Source organism: Mytilus trossulus, chromosome 3 (genome assembly GCF_036588685.1).
Source record: "Mytilus trossulus isolate FHL-02 chromosome 3, PNRI_Mtr1.1.1.hap1, whole genome shotgun sequence".
Classification (NCBI taxonomy): Eukaryota; Metazoa; Mollusca; class Bivalvia; order Mytilida; family Mytilidae; genus Mytilus; species Mytilus trossulus.
This window is the reverse complement of record NC_086375.1, coordinates 34,061,884-34,088,713: the sequence shown is the minus strand read 5'-3', so window position 1 is coordinate 34,088,713 and position 26,830 is coordinate 34,061,884. Positions and strand designations below refer to the sequence as shown.

The window sequence follows — 26,830 nt, the reverse complement described above, 5'->3', positions numbered from 1 at the left end:
ATTTATCAAGCCAAACAATTAAAAGTTGAAGAGCAATTTTGATACGAAAACAACATAATGCATCCTCTGATTAAGTTATACTCGTGTCTGTTGGCAAGAAATAAGAAAATATTTTCATTCCCTGAAAGTAAATTGATATGTTTGCTTTGTTTCATTCAAATTGAAAATTGGCGTGCAACAAATAAAATGTAGGTTGGAACAGAAACAAAAACCGAATAAACCATACATTTAAAGAAGTTCCATATAATTCAAACAATTCATAATGTATAAAAAATTAAAATAAAGTTCTACATAAGAAAAAGCTTGTACAAAGTCAGGAATATGACAGTTGTTATCCATTTGTTTGATGTGTTTGAGCTTTTAATTTTGCCTTTAATTGGACACTTTTCAATTTGATTTTTCAACGGGGTTCGGTATTTTTGTGATTTTTACAATTATAGGTCAAAATATGGCATATGACTTGGCTCATACCGATCAGCAAGCAAATAATAGCAACAGAATGACTATTGTAAAACTATCTAAACGGTCTAATATACTATATCAAAATAAGAAACGAGAACAACATATGAACGACGCCAACAAAGGACAACCATTAAACATCAGGCTTTTATAGGCGCCAACTTTCGCCCTTAACTATGACAGAAGTGTCACATTGAAACATAAAAGCACACACCATAACCTATCAATTGAAATGGCTTAACTCGTTCGAAACGAAAAACAAATGAGATATACAGAAACAAGTGAGAACCGCTGAATTACGTACCACTAATCAAGACATGTTTCTAACCATTTTCTATTAATAAAATTGTTATCGTTGATTTCTAAATGAGTTTGGTTGTTTTGTGTCTTTATATACATCTTTTTTTTTTATAGTGGTGATCTGTTTTAAACTAGTCTTAGTTCAAACAATTTCAATGAGTACCCGAAGGTGTTTTCTGGAAGACATCACAGAAGTTAAGAAGGTTATCTTGATTAACTTTAAATAACCAGGAACGCCGAAATCTAAAACCTCGGAGTCAAGGATGTAAAACAACTTTATTAATAAAAAAGCTTTATGACTGGAAATATAAAAAGAAAAGTCAAATTCGTGTAAGATAACTTTGAATCAGAGAATTGAAAGCTAAAGTTCGTAATAATTTCTAACCTAATCATTTAGTAATTCATTAAAAAGTAAAAAATGAATAAATGATAAACCTTTGGTAGACGGAACGCACGTGTAGTGTACAGAATGTAAATCATGCCATCTATGAGTTTATGTTTACCCTACATCTCATAGTCATATAATCTTACTAAGTTTTGCAAAATGGCATATTTTTGGCATTTCAGGACCCTCTCCAATACCACCAACTAAGCCAAGTGAGTGAGATATAACTTTACTTTTGATAAATATAATAAAATTTAGAATGTTCATTAACAACAGTTTACTATTGATGCCGTCGAATGTTTGAGGTCTTTATATGTTTGTATTTATCGACAGGCTCTCAAAAATGTAACGGTTAGTATTTTACTACTTGAATGCTGATTATCAACCCATCAACTTACATAATCCGAATGATAGAACAGAAAAAATGCAAAAAACCCAAAACAAACCCATTAATTAAAAGAAGATGCATAAAATCATGAAAAGATAAAGAGATTGACACCATAATACAATGCATGCCTCATTATAATCCAATTTCCTAGTCTCATTTACGTGTTTGACATTATTTTTACTAACTTGAAACTAGGATGAATAAATACAGGCAACAGTAGTATTCCGCTGCTTGATATTCAAAATTCGATTAAAGAAAAAAACAAAAAACAAATCCGGGGTTACCAACAACACATCAAAGAAACATTAAAGTGAACAAACATCTAATGACAATGAAACAAACACAGAAACGAGCTTTAAGATAACAACTGCCATTTTACGTCATACTTATGAGTTTTAAGAATGTTTGATAATTGTTCATTTTGTATTGTATCCTCATTTCATTATATGATTTTTTAAATTTTGTTTTAATTCTCAATGAAATAATTAGAAGATAAAATTCCAATTTCCTCATGCAAAAATGGCCAAATGTGGATTTAGCTCTTTTTTGCGATCTAATACAAATGATAAGAACAATTTCAACATAACAGTTCCAATACTAAATTTTCTCAGTAACGGAAAACCATAGAAATTCTTTTAGGGGTGTAGACAATAAACTATCCATTTATTGTTAGGATTCTGGAACGGTCTCTTATTGTTTAAAATAGATAAAGGCATCCGTTGTTTATTGATGTTCGAAAGTCATAAATCGAGTGAGAGAAAACAAATCCGGGTTACAAACTAAAACTGAGGGAAACACATAAAATATTAGAGGAAAATAACGAAACAACAGAATTACTAAAGTGCAACAAAAACCAAACGACAACGCAACACAAACAGAAACGATCTGTAAGATAACAACTGCAATTTACCTGACTTGGTGCAAAAATGTACAGGATATTTTCGGAAAACCATGATGGGTTGAATCTAGTTTTTTGGCTGTCAAACCTCCCGCTTTTATGACAATGCTAAAAACAACACAAAATGAAAAAAACATCATGACAGGACTACAATACAAATAAATCGAAGAAGAAGTTAAATACTGAAAATCAAATGTGAAAATAAACCTCATATTTAACTTCTTTTTTCCAGATAAATGCTGGCTCCCAAAAGTAAAAGGACCATGTGAAGCATTAATACCTCGATTCTATTATGATTCCAAAACTTTCAAGTGTAGGAAGTTTATCTATGGCGGATGTCAAGGCAATGCGAATAATTTCAAAACTAAAAAAGAATGCAATCAGGAATGTAAAAAGTCAGGTATGATTTTCTAAAGTAACGCTTACATTGAAGATAATTCCGTTTCCTACACATATATTTGTATCTCAATAAATAAAGGCAACAGTAGTATACCGCTGTTCAAACACACATTTATATATATTATAGGTTGTATGCGTTTCTGTTAGAGATAAATCTAAAAAAAGCCTTTTGGATGCATGACATTTATAAAATGTTGCTTTTCATTTTTGATAGCTTACAAGCCCTGAATGTTCACGATATGTAGTAAATGTGAAGTGATTTGGGAGTGCGATTTCTTATTTGTGATAACTTTTTTAGACATATATATTTACAAGAAATTTTATTTACAATAGGAAATAAACAAATCATAGATACCAGGATTTAAATTTGAATTTCCGACACACACGCGTTTCTTCCACAAAAGAATCAGCACTGACTCTTAAATAAAAAAAAACTAATAAAGGTAAAACAAAGTAAGACGTTGAAGAGCATTAAGAACCTTAAATTCCTACTGGTTTTGCCAAATGCACCAATTTACAATGGATTACGATGGATTCCTTTTTAAATAGAAGACTCGATTTCGAATCATGAACACTTTCTAAGTTGTGAAGTATTTTTTCGATATTGTTGCAATAAAACTAGTATATTTAGATGCCAATACACTCTCTAAGAGATCTTTTAATCATAAGACGATTTTCTCAATGATGACTGCCGAAAAAGCAAATTTAAAACTGTTAAGTAGAGTTAGGGAGAAGAAATTAACAGGACAGAGGAAAACAAACAGCACCTTATAAGTGTTATAATTGTTATCATTAGATGTAATTTATGCTTTTTCCAGTTTGTACATTACCAAAGGATACTGGACCCTGCAAAGGATCATTCAAGAAATGGTACTACAACGCAGCAACAAGGAACTGTGAAAAATTTATTTATGGCGGTTGTAAAGGAAACGGAAATAGATTCAATCGTTATAGGGGTTGCATGAAAAATTGCAAAGGAGTCAGTATGTATATTTAAATGATTAAATGAGAGAAAAAAACTTAATTAATTGATTATCTGTATGTGATTCGACTAATCAGCCATAATTCATAAGTTGTTGTTTTTTTTGGGAGGGGGGGGTATATTTTTCTTGTTCATTTCTAAAATATAGAAAAAAAGTCACATATGTGTTTTCAATGCATAATTCTTGAACTTCCTTCGCTAGCAACGATTAAAAGTAGAGGTAGGACAGTAACAAATCAATGAACACAAATTTAGCTATATAACCGATAAGGTACATGTAAAGATGGGCCATGAATATGGTATCACAGTATTTTGATTTTCAGGTATAGACATTTCATCAATGGCTTTTATTTTGTGTAGTGATATCTTGATCACCCATTAAGACTGCCGTTGACGTTCTTAAATCGGAGTTAGTGCATTGAAGTCAACCGCGTTTAGAATTTGGTTATGCGCATGCGTTTATGAAGGAGAATTTACATAACAACGTGCTCATTAGAACATTTTTTCTGTATTAGTTAACCAATTATTCTTTTAATTAATAAATGAAAAGTCATTTTGTACATATTCCAAAATCATATATCATTAAACTGAATTATTGCGCTTGCAATTAAGCCAATTTTACAACGGCTTAAAGTCTTTGCTAAAGGTCTCGAACCAAGTTCTATATTTGTTTTTTACTGTTTTGATTTGTTTTGAATTGTTGGACACGGATAAGTCTTTTGTAGATGATACGCGCGATGCTCACAAGATTCAAAGCTTGATCTTCTTCGGTATGATTGGAATAATTGATTTGATATTTCGCAGTTCATGACAAAAAGTTTATGTCCTGTGTTGACAAAATGCATTTTTCCGTTTTAATTGATTGAGAGGTATTTCATTAACCTTGATAATTATAACACCTTTTTGATTGAGTCAAAACAAAAACAAATAACACTTTATTCGATTTTATTTTGTATTTTAGAACCAACACCACCACCATCACCATCGCCACCACCGCCACCACCAACTGGTCCAGGTGAGTAAGATAATTACTCTACTATCAATATATAATTGTTTCTTGTTTCTCGTTTATTTATATAGATTAGACTGTTGGATTTCCAATTTGAATGGTTTTACATTACTTATTTTTTGGCCCTTCATAGTTTGTTGTTCGGTTTGATCCAAGGCTCCGTGTTGAAGGTCGCACATTAACCTATAATGGTTTACTTTTATAAATTATTATTTGTATGGAGAGTTGTCTCATTGGCACTTACACCACATCTTCCTACATCTATGTATGCTTCTGTACATTTGTTTATTTTTCTATTGGTCTTTAAATGTTTGTACATATTTATCAATACATAATGTTGAGATCTGCTTACCTGTTCGGAGCAACTAAGATCAGCCCTAGTTTTGAAGGGGTTTGTGTTGCTTATTCTTTAGTTTTCTATGTTGTGTCAAGTGTACTATTGTTTGTCTGTTTGTCTTTTGTAATTTTTAGCCGTGGCGTTGTCCGTTTATTTTATGCGTTTGACTGTCCCTCAGGTATCTTTCGTCTCTCTTTTACCTTCAAAATATTGATTGTACAATTTTCCACGAAGTCAAATACACCGTATTGTAACTTAATTTTGTTTTCATTGTGATGCGTTGGTATTTTTTTTTTTTTTTTAATTTCTATTGTAACTGCTGTTTCGTTAATATAGTTCTTGCGTTTTGCTGAAGTAATGATTTCTTTGATTGTACCATACAATATAGCATATGTAAGTGACAAAACAACGCAAAATTTAACAGATATAGGTCAACACACGGCCTTCAACAATGAGTAGATTTCAGCTATAAAATTCCCAGAAATCAAAAATATAAAATAATTCAAATGATAAACTAACGGCCTAGTAAAATGTACAAGAAAAATGGAAAATAGTAAAACAAATTTGTAAAACAGCATCAAACGACAACTCCTTAAGGTCAAGTTACAGTAAATGGGCTATGTCACAGATTACAGTAAAATTTGGCATACAACTCTGGCTCGATGAACTTCAACTGAAAATCGAAAAAATAATGCATTTATCTCAATTATCATTTGAAAAATTACTGATTGAATTCTACAAAATGGGTGAACATTTGTATAGAAAGCACATAAAATCGTCGAAAACCCTTCTAAAATTTGTCTTAAAATCGCCAAATCTCTCATTCTACTCCATAGATTTTTCTTAAAAAACTATATGTTGTTAATACATAAATTTCCGTTATAATGATGCAAAATAAGGATAGGGTCACCGACTTCGTTTTTACGGTATACAGCATTCAAAGTTGCGTTCCTTGTGAAAAAATCCAACAAAACGTCGAAATTATCGTAACGTTATCGCGTTGCAGGCCGTAAAACGTTGATTTTTGACATTTTTCACTACCAACAAGGTAACAAATTGATTATTAGACAAAAAACGAAGTCGGTGACCCTATGATTATTTTATATAATTAAAACAGAAATTTATGTGTCAACAATTATATATAGTTTTTTAAGAAAAATCTATTGAGTAGAATTAGAGATTTGGCGATTTTAAAACAAATTTTAGAAGGTTTTTCGCCGATTTTATGTGCTTTCTATACAAATATTCACCCATATTAAAAGAAATCAATCTGCATTTTTTCAGATAATAACAGAGATAATTGTATTAATTTTTCGATTTTGAGTTGTAGTTCAACAAGCTAAGGTGTATGCAGATTTTTTGCAAAATCTGCGACATAGCCCATTTACTGTTCATTGACCTTAATTTAATAACAGGGTCCTAACTTGGGACAGATAGACACATACATACGCATATTTGTTTTCTTGAGGCCAATTTAAATAAAATCAGATTTACGTTCATTGTAGGGATTTATAATAAGGAGAGATAACTGTAGTGTTTTATGCTCTGAACGCATCAATTAGCGATGCCTTTGATGCGCCAGTTTACGAATATCTGGACAATGGTCGTCTTTGGTTCATTTTTGTAATATTTATTTATATGTAAACTGTTTTATTATAATTTGGCCGAGGCCTTTTACATCAGTTGTTGAAGGCTTTGTGTTTTTCTCATTGTTGAAGGCCTTACGGTTGTCTATAACTGCTAACATCAGCTTAATTTGAATTTTGCTTAATATTTGTCTCATTGGCATATACATCTGATTCGTTAAATTTGCAAATTACTGCAACTATTGCAGCTTATTCATTTAAGCCGAGCATTTACGATATAGTAAATTTTTAGACGATATTTAAAAGAAATGAATTCTAGTTATGTTAGTGGTTTTTAAATTGAAATATCATAAGCGAGGATAACAAATTCTAGGTGAATGTTTTCTAAAGGACAAACAAATATCCACTTTTTTGTTTTGGGGCCACTTGAAGCCCCGCTTCCGTGTGCATGATTATCTCCATATGTTTTAGACCCAATGGTGTCCTTCAGGTGTTGTTTGCTTTGGTCAAGTTGTTGTTTCTTTGGCACATTCTCAATTTCCATTCTTACCTTTATTTAAAAAAAAACAACATTGAAAATGTGAGCCAAAAGATGTTTTTTTTTAATATTGTAATTATAGATTATAAGATGTCCTTTTTCATCAGCCCTGGTACTATCCCTAGAATCAATAATAGCCCGTGGTACTAGCCTAGTGTACATATGGTTCTAGGGAGGTTCCCTATATGAAAAAGACATACAATGTATACATGGAGCAATATTCAAAACAAGTCATGTCGCAAAAAGATCACAGTAGCTCGTTAGAAGTAACTGCATGTTTCTGTATACGAATGTGTACGTTCTCAATTTCCATTCTGACCTTTATTATAGTAGAAAAAAAAATAACATTGAAAATGTGGGCCAAAAGATATTTTTTAATATTGTAATTAAAGATTATAAGATGTCCTTTTCATCAGCCCTGGTACTATCCCTAGAATCAATAATAGCCCGTGGTACTAGCCTAGTGTACATATGGTTCTAGGGAGGTTCCCTATATGAAAAAAGACATACAATGTATACATGGAGCAATATTCAAAACAAGTCATGTCGCAAAAAGATCACAAAGTTGCTCATTAGAAGTAACTGCATGTTTCTGTATACGAATGTGTACGTTCTCAATTTCCATTCTGACCTTTATTATAGTAGAAAAAAAATAACATTGAAAATGTGGGCCAAAAGATATTTTTTAATATTGTAATTAAAGATTATAAGATGTCCTTTTCATCAGCCCTGGTACTATCCCAAGAATCAATATCAGCCCGTGGTACTAGCCTAGTGTATATATGGTTCTAGGGAGGTTCCCTATATGAAAAAGGACATTTACAAGGAGCAATATTCAAAACAAGTCATGTCGAGAAAAGATCGCAATAGCTCTTTAGAAATAACTGCATGTTTCTGTATACGAATGGGCAATTTTGTTAGATATTATTCGTGTGTTTCTCTGTCCTATATTTTCTTCCATTATTTGTATTGAAGTCCTGTCATGAAATGTCATTTTAATGTTATGTTTAATATTGTCACAAAAGCGGGAGGTTTGGCATGCCATAAAACCAGGTGCAACCCACCATTTTTTTGTGTCTTTAAATGTCCTGTACCAAGTCAGGAAAATGACAATTGTTATAGTATAGTTCGTGTATGTGTGTGTTTAATATAGTGTTTTAGTTGTGTCGTAGTTCTCTGACTGTTGCTTTTATTTAAAGGATACGCGAGAAAACAAATCTGATACAATTTCAATGTGCTGCTTATCTAGTAAAAATAATATTTGATAATTTCCGTTCCGGAATACATCTAAATCATCATGAATAGAATGAATGTGATGATATGGAAAATAAAGATTCGACTGGAAAAGCCACATTATGCTGTTTGATAAAAAATTGTGTATTAATGTACTTCGAAAAGCGTTATACTACTGTTGTCTTTATAATCCAGTAGAACAAGAAAATATCTGAATCTGATAGAAGCACGATCAATGCATGTTTTTATTTTCATAATTCTCCTTAGTAACAATTGTCAAGGTACGTTTTGAGTAACGAAGTAAACAGGTAAATAAATGAACAAATACCCATAAACCTTTCAATAAGGGTTGCTATAGAATTTAAAATAATTGATAAAAAAAGAGAACTGGGTTAATTCTTTAAAACATATTACAACGTTGATAGTTTATCTTTCAAGGCAAATCAAAGCCTGGTATGTGTCCAATACCAAACGGACCTGGTATTTGTATAGAAGCATGTGGAGGAGATTCTAATTGCCCAGGGTATCAGAAATGTTGTTCTAACGGATGCGGACATGTGTGTACCAATCCTGCAGGTATCTGAAACTACCAAGCAGTCAAAGGCTTTAAATTACATGTTCATTTGCAAGTTTCGATTCATGACGGTTGAACAAAATGATTAGTCTTTAAAATAAAAAAAAATCTATGTGATGAAACGGTATATAAAAATAGAAGATGTGGTATGATTGTCAATGAGACAACTCTCCACAAGAAACCCAAATAACACAGAAATTAACAACTGTATGTCACCGTACGGCCTTCAACAATGTATGCATACATGTAGTATTTGTAATTTTGATTAATAGATTAAGGAAAAATACCAGGCGCACCACACGCCCGTCTAAGTCACAAGACTCATCGGAGGCTCTCGAAAGAAAACAGATTGATGATGTAATCAATTACAAAGAAGATGCTTTTTTTAAAGATTGGACAAATAACAATAGAAATGTTTTATCTGGATAGGGTCATTTGTATCTTAAAAGAATCTTACGAAGTAATACTGTAGTATTTGTTGCTGTGCACTCACTTGGTCATCTCCAATTGAAATTTTGTTCCTACTTGTTCTAATCACTAACTCACTAACTCTTTTAACAGAGATTATGTTTATAAATATCAGCCCCCTAACAAAATTCGTTTAAAATTGTTATGATGAAAACAATGAAAGACATTAGATCTTAGTTTTGATGCTAATTAGAATATTGATTATTTTATTCGGTATTCGATGAAAAGTCTTTGATTTATAGTCCATCAACTAGTTCTCAAAAGCGCGCTAGTTAAGGAGTTTGTGTTACACCCCAGGGTACCGCGATTTTTTTTGATAGAATTCAACTTCATTATCTTATTGATAAAATACAAGGTGTTAGACTAAAAAAAGTGTGCAAAAGAGGATTAAAAACGTCCCTTCCAATGGTCCCTCATTTATCAATCACGACTAAGTAATTTTTAATTAAAAGTTTTAATATAAAGCGATTAAAAAAAAAAGGTATAGGTTTAAACAACTAAAACAGATACAAAACTATCATATTAAATGTAACTCGGAAGATTTTCGGTTTAAAAAATTTTTTTTTTACTTTACAAACAATCCGATTTTTTGGGTTCAAATTAATGCATAATTTTTCCTTTCATAAAGAAATTCGTTATACAATTACCCGTTTTAGTCGATTAAACTTGAGAATTAATCATTATGCAATGTTTAAATCATTTGCAGTATTTATATATCGTCTAAAATATAAATTATTTAATAAAATATATGTACGTGGAAATAGTCGTGAAATACCGGAAATCATTAAATAACCGTCATTGATTCAGTATACAACATGTACAATGTATTCACACATAATCATTTTCAATTTGAAACTGAAAACAAACATTTAATTGTCGATTTATGAGGTTTTTGTGAGACAAAATATTTAATTAAATGAATTTGAATGAAATATTTATGAAAAAATTACAAATTAAGGTGATTTTTTTTGCGTTCAGAAAAGGTGCACTCTAATGAACTCAATAAAGGTGTGCTTGATAAGATTTTGTGTTTTAGTTATGTTTTGATTGACTTAAGATTGTTAAGTTATTCAATCGACACACATCGCTTTGAACGAACGTCAAATAGTCAGTTGTGGGATTTAGCAATACTTTTTACTTTCTTAGGTTTTTTTTATAGATACAAAAGAAATGGCTTTGTTGGTTTCAGTTCAAATAAAGATTCTGATAAACGTTGGTTGCTAAATGCACATGAAAGAACTTCAATATCCTTAAAATATCGAGATTTGGTAGGAATGGTTAACCCTGAAACATCCGCCCAAAAAGAACTCAGAAAAACTCGAATGAAGCGAGACGAAACTGATGTTTTGAAATTGTTTCAGCACTGCAAAGCTGGCCAATTCCATTATAACATCTGAGCAGTGATATGGCTTATTTTCGGATTCTGTTGCTTCTTCGGAATTAATGTGTGACCTTCTAAACGCGTATGAAAAGGGAAAATTTGCTGCAGAAATTTTCATTACGGAACGGCTTATTCAAAAGTCAACCGATATCTTCATAACACTCAAAAGAAAATCATTGCTTACATTTTAAAAAAAGGAAATAAAAGGCAAGCAGTTAATGGCTGATAAGAACAACAAAACATTAAAAGCAGATGAACAAAAATGTCGCCTGCTTGTCATAGCCCAGACAAGATAGTTGGTTATGCGATAGGTTCTCTAGTTTGAATTAGGTCCTCTTCCAATGTCTCTTGCAAACTTTGATGGTACACATGTAATGAAAAATTAAAATCTGTCCTGAGTGGTCTTTTAGAAAAGGTTCGTTTCTTAGGAATGCATTTGAATATTTGATGACATTATTCAAACCATTACAAGGATACCAAGCGCTTTTTTTCGATTTGGCAATTATTATTTTAAAAACCATCCTTTTAGTTTCGAAAAGTGGTCCCGCATTGAAATTTTCACTGATTAGTATCCCACAATATTCACAAAGAAATAAGAACGGCAGGTCTTTGGAAGGGCAAATCATTACGATAAGTTCTAAACCATCACAATCGTGTTCTTTGGGAATGGAAGAATTTTTTGTGAGTTGGGAGAAACAAAGTTGCTTGTGTTGAATTCTTTGGTTTTGAAAAGAGTAAACAATCCTAAAGATTTACACTTGAATGTATTGATTTATTTGTATCACATGGAAGTATGTGCCACAAAATATATGTTAAAAATGAAATAGCGTAGAATGGTTTTAGCTTATAATCAAACAGGAAAACGCCGATTCAAAAATGTTTCTTAATGCAAAAACATGCAGCTGACAAAGGTTACGACTCCATTGTTAAAAAACCTTCTGACACTAATGTGGAAGTATTGGCGCACTATTTTAACAGTTGCATATCAATTCTCACATTGTAAGTCTGACAGATAACTCTTACAAATGCAAACTATCAAATGTGCAATCAATGTGTGCGAAATGTGGTGAGAATGTTTGTAGAAAACTGTCAGGATTTCATGCCAATACAGCTTGTGATTGAGTAAGTGTTTTGTCTGGTAAAGAAAAACAGCAAAGCTTTTTGACATGTTTCGTGGAGTTTTCAAAAGGTCTATTCCATCTTGGGGAAACCTTTGAAGAGGTTGGCGAAGAGTTGTCAAAACCCTCTAGAGGTTTCGTGTTCTATATATGGCTACTAAATTAAAAATATCGATGAATAAAGATCAGAACGTCTTTAAATGCAAAAGATGCAATGTTAAAGCACATTAAACAACTTTCAGACGAAGATTTGGAATCTGCTCTTAAACACAACACTGATTTGTTGCCAAACAACTTTGGTTGTATTGTTTAGAGTGCTTTGATTAGTATCAATTTGCTAGACCAACCACCAGCGTTAGATTCTTTGATAATTCTGATGTGCTGTTCATGTAAAGCTGGTTGTGCCAAAAAAGATGTGCATGTGTTCAACAAGGTTTATCTTGAACAGATAGGTGTATGTTAATGCTCGAAAGCTTGTAGATATAAGCATGTTCAAATCGTTGATATTGCTAACGATTACATCGAAGATGATGATAATGATTATTCGGTAGTTGCAAGAGACCAAACTGATGATGATTTTATGGATTGTCCTTCTAAGTGACCTTAAAATGTGGTGATTTGGTTTTTAATTAAAAAATAGAAATCTAGAAACCCTGACAGTTTGTGTGTTTTAATATGCGAGTTATTTCATGAATGTGATTTTATAAATTTGTGACAGAATCGTGCATTTCTAGTTGCTTATGTTTGTGTTTGTCGTTGATTCTATTTTTTTTTGTTTCTTACCTTTAATTTTGTTTCAACAGCCTTTATATACTTTATGCTAGATATGTTTCAATGTGCAAAAAAAAACCATTTTATCAAGAAAATTAGTACGTATGCTTCTTTTCATTCAAAATCATGACTTTTGGAAATTACCCTCCCCCTTTTTTTCTTGGTCCTCTACAATTTAGAAATCAATTAAAAATTAGCCTGCGTTTTAATAAGATATGATGTGTTTCATTTAATAAAAAGTATAGTACTGAATACTTGGTTATTGTTATATTTTTCTGTAAATATGTGCAAAACAAAATTTTTGATATACCCTTAAATAAGTCCCCTTTTAACCCCTTTTGGACACTTTTTCAAAAGTCTAACACCTCTTAAAATATTCTTCAGATATTATTCTTTAAATTTATACAAAAAAATTGCGGTACCCTGGGGTGTAACACAGAACTGAATGTTTGCCCTACCAGCTGATGGACTATTAGATATGTTTTATTCTGTTGATTGATATGCATAATTTCTTATATCTAAAACTAGTCATAATATTTTTGGTCACGATTTTGAAAACAATTTTTAAAGTCATTAACCTAGATTTTGTGTATTTGCAGGACCATCACCATCGCCTCCTCCTCCTCCTCCTCCCCCGCCGCCACCACCACCACCGTTTCCACCTCAATCTGGTAAGTGGGATAAATATGCCAAAAAATATAAGCACCGTGATTAAAATTTTATTATTATTTTCTATAATAAATGATTTTTTAATAAAGAATTGGTCAATTCATATTTTTTTCATAATGAGGAACAATGAATTAAGCTAGACACATTTGAATGAAATTTCGGTTTCGAACATATGTTTGCCGTTTTGAAATGTTATAACTGTCAGCTAGGTACTATGATGTTATCATGTTGTTATTCAGTCGCCAAAAATGTATATAAGAATACGAAGAAGTCACTGTGGTATTTGCCAATGAGACAATTCGTCACCCGAAACCAAATGCTAGCGTCCAACAATGACAGTAAAGTCAGCTATAAAAGCTATTTAAACGTCTGTTTATTTCGACAAATGTAAAACTATTCATACGAAAAAACTAACAGCCTAATTTGTGTGAAAACAACGAACGAATTGAAAATATAATATAGAGCAACAAACGACAACCACTTAATCACAGGATCTAAACTTTGAACAGACACATACATAATGTGGCAGAGTGAAACAGCGGACGTCAAGCCCTCTCAGGGGGATCCTTTCCTGGGGCTGTGGCGGGAAAACAATGAATAAACCAATAAAAGCAGTTTGAAAGCGCAAAACTTATCAAATCGAAACAAAGCAGAAAAAATAGTAACAAAAACACCGACATCACGTCATAATGTATGCATTCCTACAACTAAGCGACACTATGTATAGATCTGAGGTTACTCGCGGGTTTTAACAGCAGTTAAAGAAAAAAATATGACTCTGTGCATTGCCACAATAAAAGTATCGACAGACGTTATTTTACTTATAACGAAATTAATATTTATCTAAATAAAACAATACTTTAAGATCGAATAACAGTGTTAAATTGGTAACTGTTGGCCATATGTTTATTCAAACATGTTAAAAGGTCGATTAACTCCGATCGTTTCCCAATATCAAAAAGCTCCCTAGAAATACGGATGAGCCATCCACTTTTAATTAACTTTTCTACAGCTTAACTTACAAACCAAATCTTTACATATATGGAATTTTGTAAATGTTTTGGACATTTATGATACTGTTTATTAAGAAATCATTGCGTGGAATTAATTAATGCAAAAATTGCGACTAGGTATGTTTTGTAATAATGGTATTTCGCATTTTAATATTTCATACATATATCTGTATTAAACTATTATTGGAAATCGCAATGAGAAATGACGCAACAATTTGTGAATTTACTATAACTTTAATCCCATTGTTAAAAATTTACCAGCAATACACAGATTACTTTCATTAATATCAAAAACGTTACTTTAGACAAGGAAATTGTAAACACCATAATATACTGCCTTAGAATATTTCACAATCCAGATATCTTTTTTCAAAGGTACTTAACTCATTCAAGTAGAGCGAGAAGGATTACTAAAACTCGATTTGAATATTTTTCATAACACATATCCTCGAAAGCAGCAAATATTAATGTTATCATTTCTGATTATCATAAACATGTGTTTTTATTTTTTATTTTTTTTCGGTAGTTTGTGAAAAAGGAACACCATTCCCTAACATCAATTGTGGCTTAGGACCAGCCAGTAAAACATGCCCACGTAGTTATTACTGTAAAATTCATCCAACAGATCAGTATGCAGTATGCTGTCAAAATCGTGAGTTAATTCATCTACAAATAGGACATTTAAACTTATATGTCGAAAATGAACAGACAACACCACGGCTTAAGAAAATAAAGACCAATAGCCAAACAACAATACACAAAAAAAAACATAGAAAAGTAAGACTACGCAGCTAGAACCTTAACACTGGGGGTTGAATCAGGTGCTATAGAAGGGAAAACAGATCTTTCTCCCTATGTGGTACCCGTTGTGTTGCTCCTGATAATGCAAACCCATTAATAAGTCTAATGCGGTATGTGCGTATGTTTCCAATAGTTTTTTTTTAATCACTCTCTTCTTCGAGTCTTCTTTCAATTTAAAGATCGTCACGTAACCATCCACCCATAACAACTAAATGCAGGTTATACATACGAACCGCCATACTGGTAATTTGTTGAAACAATGAACGGATAAAGATGGAATTCAATGAGAAAACGTTCAATCAAAATCCCAAATATATTCCAGAGGAACCAGTAATGACGCACCTAACGTTGTGTTTGTCTATGCATAAAATCAACCATTTAAAAAAATTAAGTTAGTAAAATGGAATGGAATTAAAGATTGATTACTTGTTAATATATTTCAATCATTTAACAGTAGATATTTGAAACATTTAAAGCAATAAACATCATGTTTGCTAAGATTACAAACGGACTGTCAAAAAATGATGGGTACCAGTAATGACGCACTGTAAAAAAACAGTAAAAAAAAATTAATCCACCATTTTCTACATTTGAAAATGCCTGTACCAAGTCAGGAATATTACAGTTCTTGTCTATTCGTTTTTGATGCGTTTTGTTATTTGATTTTGCCATGTGATTATGGACTTTCCGCATTGATTTTCCTCTGAGTTCAGTATTTTTGTGATTTTACTTTTTGCTCCTACCTGATTATAAAAAAAATTGCTTCAATCTGGATTCTATAAAGTTGACACTGTTCAAAAAATTCTATTTTAATTACAACTTTTGAAAATTTGATACACTTTAATGATCAAAGGGAAAGTAGAACAAAATTTTTAATTATTTTTTTTTCTTTCAATTTATTATAAAATTGTACATTTATGAAACTGATAAATATATTCCATAAATTTGAAAATAAAAAGTAATTGCATTCATAAAACAACAATGAAAACAATACATTTATCAATGTATACCTCATACATTAAATGAAAACAAAAGATAAACCATAGAAAATTATATAAGCGATAACCATTTGTTCTACTGTGTTTCCCGCTTTAATGTAAAACCATGTCATATGACAGTCATGTGATTTCAAAAACGCAAAATGGGGAAGCATGTGGTTACATATTTTTATTGGCCAAAGTGGATGTAGGACTGATAATCATCCAGGGAAGGGTAGAATGTTTTTTACCTTAATTAAATGGCGGAATTTGCATCATCTATAATATTTCAAGTAATAATAACATTTCTGGGCAGAGTTTAAGGCATCTTTGTTGTAGTCAGATGACCTTCCCCAACATGTTATGAACGGTAAATGTTGATGATGTCACGGCTTTTGTTTAGAAATATGAAACCGAAAACTAAATTAGTGCGTCTTTTCTGGTCCACGTCAAAACAGGTACCTAGACAATATTTTAAATATTTGTTTAGCGCTAAGCAGGTGTCTGGAAGGTATTTATGCTATGATTTTGAATAGCAAATTCCATTTATTGATCGTTTAATGTGCATTTTCTTTAAAATCAGTAGATGTAGACTAGTTATGGAAGTAGTCTAAAAGATAATAATATCTTTGCACTAACAATTCCGTTGAAGAGTTTGATTTTAGTAATTGCAATGTTTTGTTTAATGACAACCAAGGCTGTTCTTGTAACATTCTTTTGACGCTGTAATCCTTTGAGATTAATTTCAATTAGCGCTAATGTTATTCTTATGTGTGTTATTCTTTTATAAATTAAAAGACTGTAAGTACAGGGGGAAAATATGCAATGCAAGAATAGAAACATATATACTATTTTATCACATTATTCAGTGCCACAGTTAGAACATACTTCGCGCGGGCTCCACCAATGTTGTGATTAATTTGATATTAGTATTACTTATTGATATATGACTTAATGGAAAATTAATGCCAACGTGGATAATGATATTTTCTTATTTGTTGTTATCCATTTAACTCTGTGTGTTCTTAAATGAAGCTAACAGTAGTATACGCTGTTCAAAACTCATAAATCCATGGACAAAAAACAAAATCGGGGTAACAAACTAAAACCGAGGGAAACGCATTAAATATAAAAGGAGAACAACTACACAACACCGAAACGCAAAACACACAAAAACGGACCAAGTATCAGACAAAATACCACGAGAATAACAAATATAACATCAAAATCAAATACATGAATTTGGGATAGACAAGTACCGTGATACACTTACACTTTGGACTTCAAAACCCAATTAAAAAAAAGTAATGTCACAGAAATATTGAGCTCAGAGGGAACTCATTTCCGAAAGTCTACAATCACATGGCAAAATCAAATAAAAAACAAATATGGGTACAGAAGACATCGTCGTGTAACAATTTTAAAAGGGAAAATTTAACAGAACACATAAACATCTATCTAACAAACACCTTCATTGATTTGCGTGTCTGACGTCAGAAAATTTGATACGTCACATATATTTGTCGTTCAATAAACATACAAACAATTTTTTCACATAGGCAATGTTAGCATAGCAAATGTAGTTGGAGAATATGCATAGGGGATGAATATAATTAAACTATGAAATTGTTTCAAAATATTCCGTTGTTTCGGTACATATGCATGCTATGAGCAACTAATAATAATCCTTACATATCAATCTTTGTTTTTAAAAATTTTCATTAAAACTATTATTTTGAAAAATTACATATCTAATCTATCTTTGATATTTTAATAAATGATTAGGCTGAATTTTTTGGAATGTGCAATTACGAGAATAAGAACAAATCTCAGTGAAACATGTCATTTTTCCTCTATTTTTATAGCCTGCTCATATGGAGTACCACATCCAACGTTAAGCTGTGGAATGGTGATTGGATCTAACAAATGTCCTACTGGATATTCTTGTGCAGCAGGTGCTGCTGATGAATTCTTTGCATGTTGTCCAACAAGTACGTTTGATAAACTTATGCTTCATCTATTTTGCATATTTGAACAAATCTGATCTATATCACTAACTAGTATGTTCGTTTGAAACCTATAAATTATCATTCAAGGCATAACTTCTCTTTAATATATTTTCTATGGAAAACAAATATTAAGTAAATAGTAATGATTTTTTTCTGTTTTATAACGTGTTCTCTACTTTAACTATGATATCACCCAGTTTTTTGGTGTGGTTTATGTTGCTCAGTCTTCAGTTTTTTATATTGTGCCTTCAGTACTATCATTTTTTCTGTTTGTTTTTTTTTAATTTTAGCCATGGCTTTGTCGGTTTATTTTCAATCTATGAGTTTGACTGTTCTCTCTTTTATAATACAGAGTTTATGTTTTAGTGTTACATCCTTGGCTTCTTTTCAGTAATAGTTGTGTTCAATATATACCTCATAGATATGAAAATAGCATCCATGATGCGGTAGTTTTAGTGTAAATAAGTTGACAGTTCTGACAAATTTGATAACGAAATAAAAGCTTATGTATTTCAGAACCTTCACCATCACCTCCACCGCCACCAACACTTCCTGGTGAGTACGATATAAACTTTACAATTAATATAAATTTAATGTTAAAAAGTTAACCATTCAATTTCGTTAGACCGCATGTGTGTTGGTCTGTTTGTCTGTTCTTTCTCATTAACAGGCTAAACAAAATTTTATATTGAGCATTTAATTAAAAAATGATGGTTGTAAATTAGTGGATAAAAAACTTATCAAATTACTTCATTTCTTCTTTTCTGTTTTTGTGATGAATTTGGTTGATTTCTAATTAAGATGATGTTTTGTTTAGTTGTGAAGTTTTTGTATTTAAATGTTTTGTTTGATTGTGTTATATCTTTAAGAATTTTTGATAATTTGGATGTTTTCTCTCCTTCTGTTTGTTTACTTTTAGTCATTTTCCTCTCATTTCGTTTAATTGTTATTTATTTTTATGTTTGAGTGACAATATTCTCATATAGTTGCGTTTTGATATACGACACAGCAACCTAATACAAAAATTACTGGTTTTAATGCAACTCTATTTCGATTTGTTTAGAAAATCTATTTTGTTAATCTATTTCTTCATGGCGAGTTTTCGAGATATTTGAATTTCTGTTTGAAACGATTTATTGTTGATTATGGTCTATTTATCCGTGAAGTTAAGTATATACCAGTTGGTTTTTTTGTAAATACTGAATAAAGAATACAAAATATTTGAAATATTTTAAAGTTCTGTTCATAGTATCTCATACTAAAATGTTAAAAGCCAGGAGAACAAATTTTAATGAGGGTACATCGGAAGGACAAACAGAAATTCGTTTGTTTTATTATATCTTTTGAAAAAAAAACGAAGATGTGAGTCAATGATAAAGCTACGAAAAGTCAAGAGAGAACATTTCCCCGCCCCAATTTCAATAGCTAATATATCGAAAACGAGCACGGTGATCTATATATTTGTTTTGCTCTTTGGATTCCTTCATTAATCCCTTATCAATATAAATTAATGTTTTGAACAGTTAATTACTTTGAAACTTAGAAGCGAACTCCCTTAATGATGCTTTTCTGTTTGGTGCCTAGATTCGTCGCTTCTTAATCGACTTACGATATGTTCATGTCGCTAAACCACTCTAGCCATAATATGCGTTTCATATTTGAGTGTTATAAATATAAGGAAAAGGGTATACCAAATAACAAAAGTAAAAGAAGTGAATTAGGTCAACAAACCGTTTCTTTAACGTATACTAATTGATTTCAAAGGAAAACCAAAGCCAGGTTCCTGTCCAAAACCAAAACCTGGAACGGCAGGTATTTGTCTACAAAGATGCAATGGAGATTTTGATTGTCCAGGAAATGCAAAATGTTGTTCTAACGGCTGCGGAAATGAATGTGCTAATCCTCAAGGTACAATATTAACAAATGTTATAATTTCATACATCTGTCATGCAATTTTTTTTGCTTTTTGCATCATCTGTCTGGTACGTTTTTGATGGTCTGAACACAGAATAAAAATCAAATTCAAACAAATCAGGAATTTCATGATTTTAAATGTGAGTCGCGTTTATAGCCGTATTTGGTACAACTTTTTGGAATTTTTGGTCCTCAATGCTCTTCAACTTTGTATTTATTTGGTTTTTTAACAATTTTAATCTGAACGTCACTGATGAGTCTTATGTAGACGAAACGCGCGTCTGGCGTATAAAATTATAATCCTGGTACTTTTGATAACTGATTATATAATTAAAAGCATATTATTCTGTTGAGTAATACTAGTTCGTTAAATAAAATCAATGAACAAAACACATAATGCAATAACAAATATATCAAGTAGTATATACTCATTCTATATGAATATCAAATAAACTATTCAAAAGATGTATCATATATATCTGATTTATTATTTTCAAAATTGAATTCGTCTTACAAAGATTAAAATGATTTCTTTGTAGAAGAGATAGTCAATAGTTTTGTTGATAACAAGGAATGAAAAAATGCCTTCAAATCAGTTAATTTTTGCTTTACATATTATTCTAAGAAATTTAAACAGCAATTTGTTCATTAATCTTTATATCAAAGCATCCTCAACCTCTGGGTTAGACATACAATGTTGGAACCTCTGGTGATTTCGGCGAATGTTATTTACGGATAAGATTTTCAATAAATGTTCACATTTTTCATAAATTCAGCCATAATATTTTGGCAAAAAACATAAATGTAAAATTTTGAATAAGTGAAAATATTAATCTAACATGGTCCTAATCGTCATGATTGTCTACAGTGATATTGTTGCAAAATGGTGTTTTGAAAATACGTTTAGCTACTTTCAACAACGAAAATGAATCCGAATTCTTGATGCTAGTAGATTAAACCTAACTATAAAACTTTTCATAATGTTCTCACTTCAATAGTATTCGATCTAATTATAAAGATGATGTTTGAAACGTCTACAATTGCATCACTAGTCATCTCAAATCAGGAGCTATGGGGTGCTCATCGAGCAAGGTAAATAATAATAATTACTTTTGAAAAAATGATTGGACCGTCTTGAAAAAAGTAAACCTAGTGTTTAGCTCAACGATCTATCTTTTTGCCACTGTATTTTTATTTCATTTTAAAACCAACCCGCTTTACTTTTAAACCACATGTTCCCTTAATAGTAAGCATGACTTATAACATAGAATAGGTCGATCTATTTACAACATGCATATTTTTTGTCGGCGTAAAAGTAGGTCTGTTTTAATACTTTATCTTAAATTACTAGTACTCTACAACCTTAACATCTCCAAATATTCATAAAATACAATGTATTTGAAAGAATAAATGTATTCCTTATCTAATCACCAAATTAGTATACGTGATGAAATATAAATAACCTTCTCGAACTATGAAAAATAGCGAAATCGTTTTAACTTGTAGAGAAATATTTGATTTAGCTCTTTCGATTTGTGTTTTGATTGTTTGTTATGTATATTCTTCCCTTTTTAGATAATGATCCAAAATGTAGAGTAGGACAACCTCTATCTAACAATAACTGTGGGCGTGGTCTTAATCGTCAGAACTGTCCAAAGGGATATTCCTGTAACATTCATTCTACCGATAAATATGCTGTTTGTTGCCGAAATTGTAATTTAATATGAATACTGACTTTCAACTGTAAAAAAAAATATTCTTATAGTTGATAATTTTTTTTTAAAACATGTATTTACTTTTACGTGCAACTACTAACATTTGAACATTATAGGAGTAAATTATAATATATATAACACATAATTATTCTAGAGATCCTTTTATACATTTAACGTAAACAGATTCGAAATGGAATATCAAGGCAATATGCTTTACATTGCAATTACTTTTGACAAGTAATGCATTGAATTATTCATTACTTTGGTAAATTTCATTATCAAGTGAAAAGAAAATCAAACATTTTTGAAAAAATATGAGGTCACAAAAGATTTTAGCATATGGCTTAATCTCCAAGTTTCTTTTTTTTGATTTGACTTTATACGTTTCTGTTCAGAGATTATAACTTTATCTAATAATCTAGTAGATATACGTTTTGATTTACGGTATAATTCTTATAATGTAAAACTAGCTCTTAATCGTAATCACTAGTCACAAAATACTTTTTGATTTATTTTTTTACTAACTAAAAGATATATGTTTTTCCTTTTTAGATAATGTACCAATCTGTAGAGTAGGACAACCTCTGTCTAACATTAACTGTGGACGTGGTCTGAATCGTCAGAACTGCCCAAGGGAATATTACTGCAACGTTCATCCTACTGATAAATATGCTGTGTGTTGTCGAAATGGTAATATATATGTAGAATATGTGGATTCACCGACCATACGTTTTGAGTAAAAATAAAATTGTGAGAACGGAAATTGGGAATGTGTCAAAGAGACAACAACCCGACCATACAAAAAACAGCAGCAGAAGTTCACCAACAGGTCTTCAATGTAGCGAGAAATTCCCGCACCCGGGGTCGTCCTTCAACATGTTGTTTATGACAAGTACATGTGAAAGTGCATCATAGGGTATATACTTATACGAATAGTACCGAAACGAAGCGTTCTCTGATTTGTAGTTTCATTTCTTGTATGGTCATACTGTATATGAATTTGTAAAAAAAATGGTAAACATGAAGATTGTAAGTGGTGAACGACAAAGCATGACCTGGTTTACCAAGTACGCATGATATATATTATGATCATATAAAACCTAAAACTTAATTTTAGCAAGCTCTGAGTTTGAATAATTTCTGACAGTCAATTCAAAAACAGTTATATCCCAGAACAATTTCTTCCCCGTTATGTCTCTAGAACGTTACTAGTCTTGGCTATGTTTATTCACTCATTTTAATTTTATATAGATATAGGAAGATGTGGTGTGAGTGCCAATGAGACAACTCTCCATCCAAATAACAATTTAAAAATTAAACCATTATAGGACAAAGTACGGCCTTCAACACGGAGCCGTGGCTCACACCGAACAACAAGATATAAAGGGCCCTAAAATTACTAGTGTAAAACCATTCAAACGGGAAAACCAACGGTCTAATCTATATAAACAAAACGAGAAACGAGAAACACGTATATTTTACATAAACAAACGACAACTACTGTACATCAGATTCCTAGTTTATTTTTCTAACAAAAAAGATTGAAATATAGTTGAAAGCTAAATAATTATAAAGTTTTGTTCATTTTCAGAAATGATATAATTTTTTTGTCAAGATTAAGGACCCTTTTCTGTACGCCTGCATTTTACGAAATTTTTTCATTGGTTCGTTGCATTTAATAGAAAACTGGGATTTGGGGGCAAAGAAAACCATGATTTTAGAAATGTATAGACTTGATTACAGCGATGTTCGTTATAAAAATTTAAACATAGATAACTTGTTTTTCATGATGTGCCAGGGTTTTTGTTTACAAGAAATAATGAAAAAAAACCAACCATTACAGTCCAAAATACCTCGTGCAGAGTTACTTGAGTCTCTAACTATGATTAACAAACAATAAAAGTCAGTTGAAAAAGGCTTCTCTTCAGATGAATACTTTACTTCTTCAATAAATCTGAACTAGTTTATGCTTTATTAAGTTAACCCTCGTTCTTTATCTAGGTTTGCGTTTACTGTTAGACCTTTTCGTATAATCATACCTTAAACGTTTGAATAAGGTTTTGAACTTTTTGATATTTTAGCCTCAAGCATCACTAAAGATATTATTTGTAATTACCTAACGCATATTGTGCAGTTAAATGGCGTCGTCATCCAAAATACCTTTGTAATCTCATTTTCATTTAGCATTCATTGTAAAAATAAAGGAAAATGTTGAATTTAATTTCATCGACAGATCAAATAAAACGTATACAACCATGCAACTGTCAAAAGTTGTTTTAAATGCTAGTAACATTGATTTACTTTTTTTTCTATTTACAGTTTACATGCTGCCTGGTTGATGTTGCAACATGTCAAAGTTATAAGTTTATAAAACAAATTCAACTTACACGTGTGTTTGTTTTTGTTTTTTTTATCATTGTCGCTTCTGTAGAACAGAAAAAACTTTGCTTAGCTCAAATAACAAAAGTTTCAGCTTGCCAATTGTGAACTTTTCATTTCTATATAGCTATATTTATGTAGCGCCTGCATACGGAGTATATATATATATATCTCCCAATTAATACGGTATTCCCGGCCTTGCGTTTCCTATCATGATTTCCTTGAAAGATATTTGCTGTTTACAAGGAAGTGATTAAACCAAGAGTTCCAAGTGGTGAAGTTGAAATCATCCCTTCGTAAATTGTATGGACGCCATCATGAGTTGGTTGACCGTTATGGAATACCCGTTTCACAGATAGTGGCAGACATGTTCCAAATGTCATAACTACAATCTCGTCCCCTTTCACGAATATAACCTACCGAATAAGACTTGTTGCAGGGTTTGTACTAAAATGAACAACACAACGGGTATCATTTCTGGAGCAGGATCTGCCTACAATTCCGGAGCAACTGATACTGACCCCAGTTATTGATGGGGTTCTTGTTGCTTAGTCTATGGTTTTCTGTCTTGTGTTGGTGTACTATTGTTTTTCTTTTTGTCTTTTTCTTTTTTTAGATATGACATTGTCTTCAGTCTATTTTTGATTTATTATTAAAAAGATAATGTTGTATGATTGCCAACGAGGCAACTCTCCACAAGGGACAGACATAAAAAAGGAAATTAACAATTATATGTTACCGTACGGCCTTCACAATGAGCGAAGCCCATACCGCATAATCAGCTATAAAAGGCCCCAAATGACAATGTAAAACAATTCAAACGACGAGAAAACTAGCGGCCTAATTTATGTGTAAAACAATAACGAAAAACAAATATGTAACACATAAACAAACGACAACCACTGAATTACAGGCTCCTGACTTGAGACAGGCAGAATGTGGCGTGGTTATTAGTTTGAATTTCCCTCTGGTATTTTAAGTTTAGGAATAAATCGAGCCTTTTGTCGAAATATTCAAGATTTTTAACTTTTTGATGTGTCAACCAATTCTAATCTGTTTCTCTTTTTGTTATAAACGCTTGAGGTTAAAAGAAACATAACAATTTGGAGTTTAGTATGACGTTCATTATCACTGAACTAGTATATATTTTTTGTAGGGGCCAGCTGAAGGACGCCTCCGTGTGCGGAAATTTCTCGTTGCATTGAAGACCTGTTGGTGACCTTCTGCTGTTGTCTGCTCTATGGTCGGGTTGTTGTCTCTTTGGCACATTCCCCATTTACATTCTCAATTTTACATATAAAAACACACAGATGTATGTATATATAAACGTACATCGATGTATTGTCGCGTTTCGTTTGTATTCATTTCGCTATGTAAGGAAATAAACCCTACGCAAGTCTGTCACCGTCCCCGTAATAAAATGGAACATTGATCATGGCTAATATTCAAAAGAGGGGCGTGAAATAATAGAGGGCATTCATGCTCATATGTCTATTGATTGATTGATTGTTAGTTGCTAAAAGTCAAGTGGCAAATATTTTATGCATGTTCAGGACGAGAACAAGTTTACAAAAAACAACATAGGTAAGTCTTGTAATAGATGGTCGGGTTAATGTGATCTACCACTAGAAAAAGGAGGGTTACTAGGATAAGGTCAGACATTTTGTCTCGCAACAGGCCACTTACACCCCCTGAAAAATGTATTGCAAGGGTTCTTAAGGTGCAAAGAGCGTATCATACTCTTTACACGAGACATCGCATATAACGTCCCTATTTTAACAGGACTTGGGCGTAAACTGCAAGCTGGTACATCCCGTAAAATCAAACGGACGGCACACTTTGGTAAGCTTTTTACCTCCGGTCGGAGGAAGAACAAATGACCATATTTCAAAGTATACCCCAGTTACCCATCCCATGGATGACTGCTAGGTCAAAAACAAACAGACAACGCAATAGCTTAAAAAGTCTTACACCAATAGACAATCAAAAGTTCACAAAACACAACATTGAAAACTAAAGACTGAATAACACGAACCCCATCAAAAATATAAACCAACGTAATTGTCTCGTCTAAGAGTGTAAGCGAAGTTTGTTTATATATTCCTACAAATGTATTGGCACAACAATTAAATGCTACACAAACCAGATGTTTAATACCATGAAATGCTGTTTAAAAGGAAAATCAGAAACACACATAGCTATAAAATACAATTAAACTGAAGTTTTCACAGCTGGAAGATAAAAGAAACGAATGATATGTGCAACATTAAAACAAATATTCATATATATTACAAATTAAAAATGTGTCGAGGTATGTGATTGGATAACAACACAGAGATGTCAGTATATATTCAGGAAACTGCCGGGGTATATACGACGTTTTTATCCCCAATTGGAACGTCAAAAACGTCATCAGCGGTTAATATGTGACGTAGTCAAAAGCTATCAGACTGTCAGGGCCTCACAGAGGGAAAATATTGACGTGCTTCAGTAAATAAAATTGAGAATGGAAATGGGAAATGTGTCA

General features: G+C 31.7%; 1 protein-coding gene across 1 annotated transcript; it reads left to right on the top strand.

Moving 5' to 3' along the window:
* The first annotated feature begins 721 nt into the window (after positions 1-721).
* LOC134710708 (papilin-like) lies at positions 722-24,309 on the top strand. The gene is made up of 13 exons (XM_063571099.1): positions 722-740; positions 1,252-1,356; positions 2,663-2,830; positions 3,648-3,812; positions 4,773-4,826; positions 8,953-9,090; positions 13,426-13,497; positions 15,035-15,160; positions 18,152-18,277; positions 18,812-18,850; positions 20,060-20,203; positions 22,477-22,614; positions 24,244-24,309. The coding sequence occupies exons 1-13, from the start codon at positions 722-724 to the stop codon at positions 24,261-24,263; spliced, it is 1,314 nt and encodes a 437-aa protein (XP_063427169.1). The 3' UTR covers positions 24,264-24,309.
* The last annotated feature ends 2,521 nt before the right edge of the window (positions 24,310-26,830 follow it).

Bases quoted from the DNA above. Each gene is read 5' to 3' on its own strand.
- LOC134710708 (XM_063571099.1), top strand. The intron at 9,091-13,425 runs GTATCTGAAACT...GTGTATTTGCAG, and splicing joins TGTGTGTACCAATCCTGCAG to GACCATCACCATCGCCTCCT. The intron at 15,161-18,151 runs GTGAGTTAATTC...CTATTTTTATAG, and splicing joins TGCAGTATGCTGTCAAAATC to CCTGCTCATATGGAGTACCA.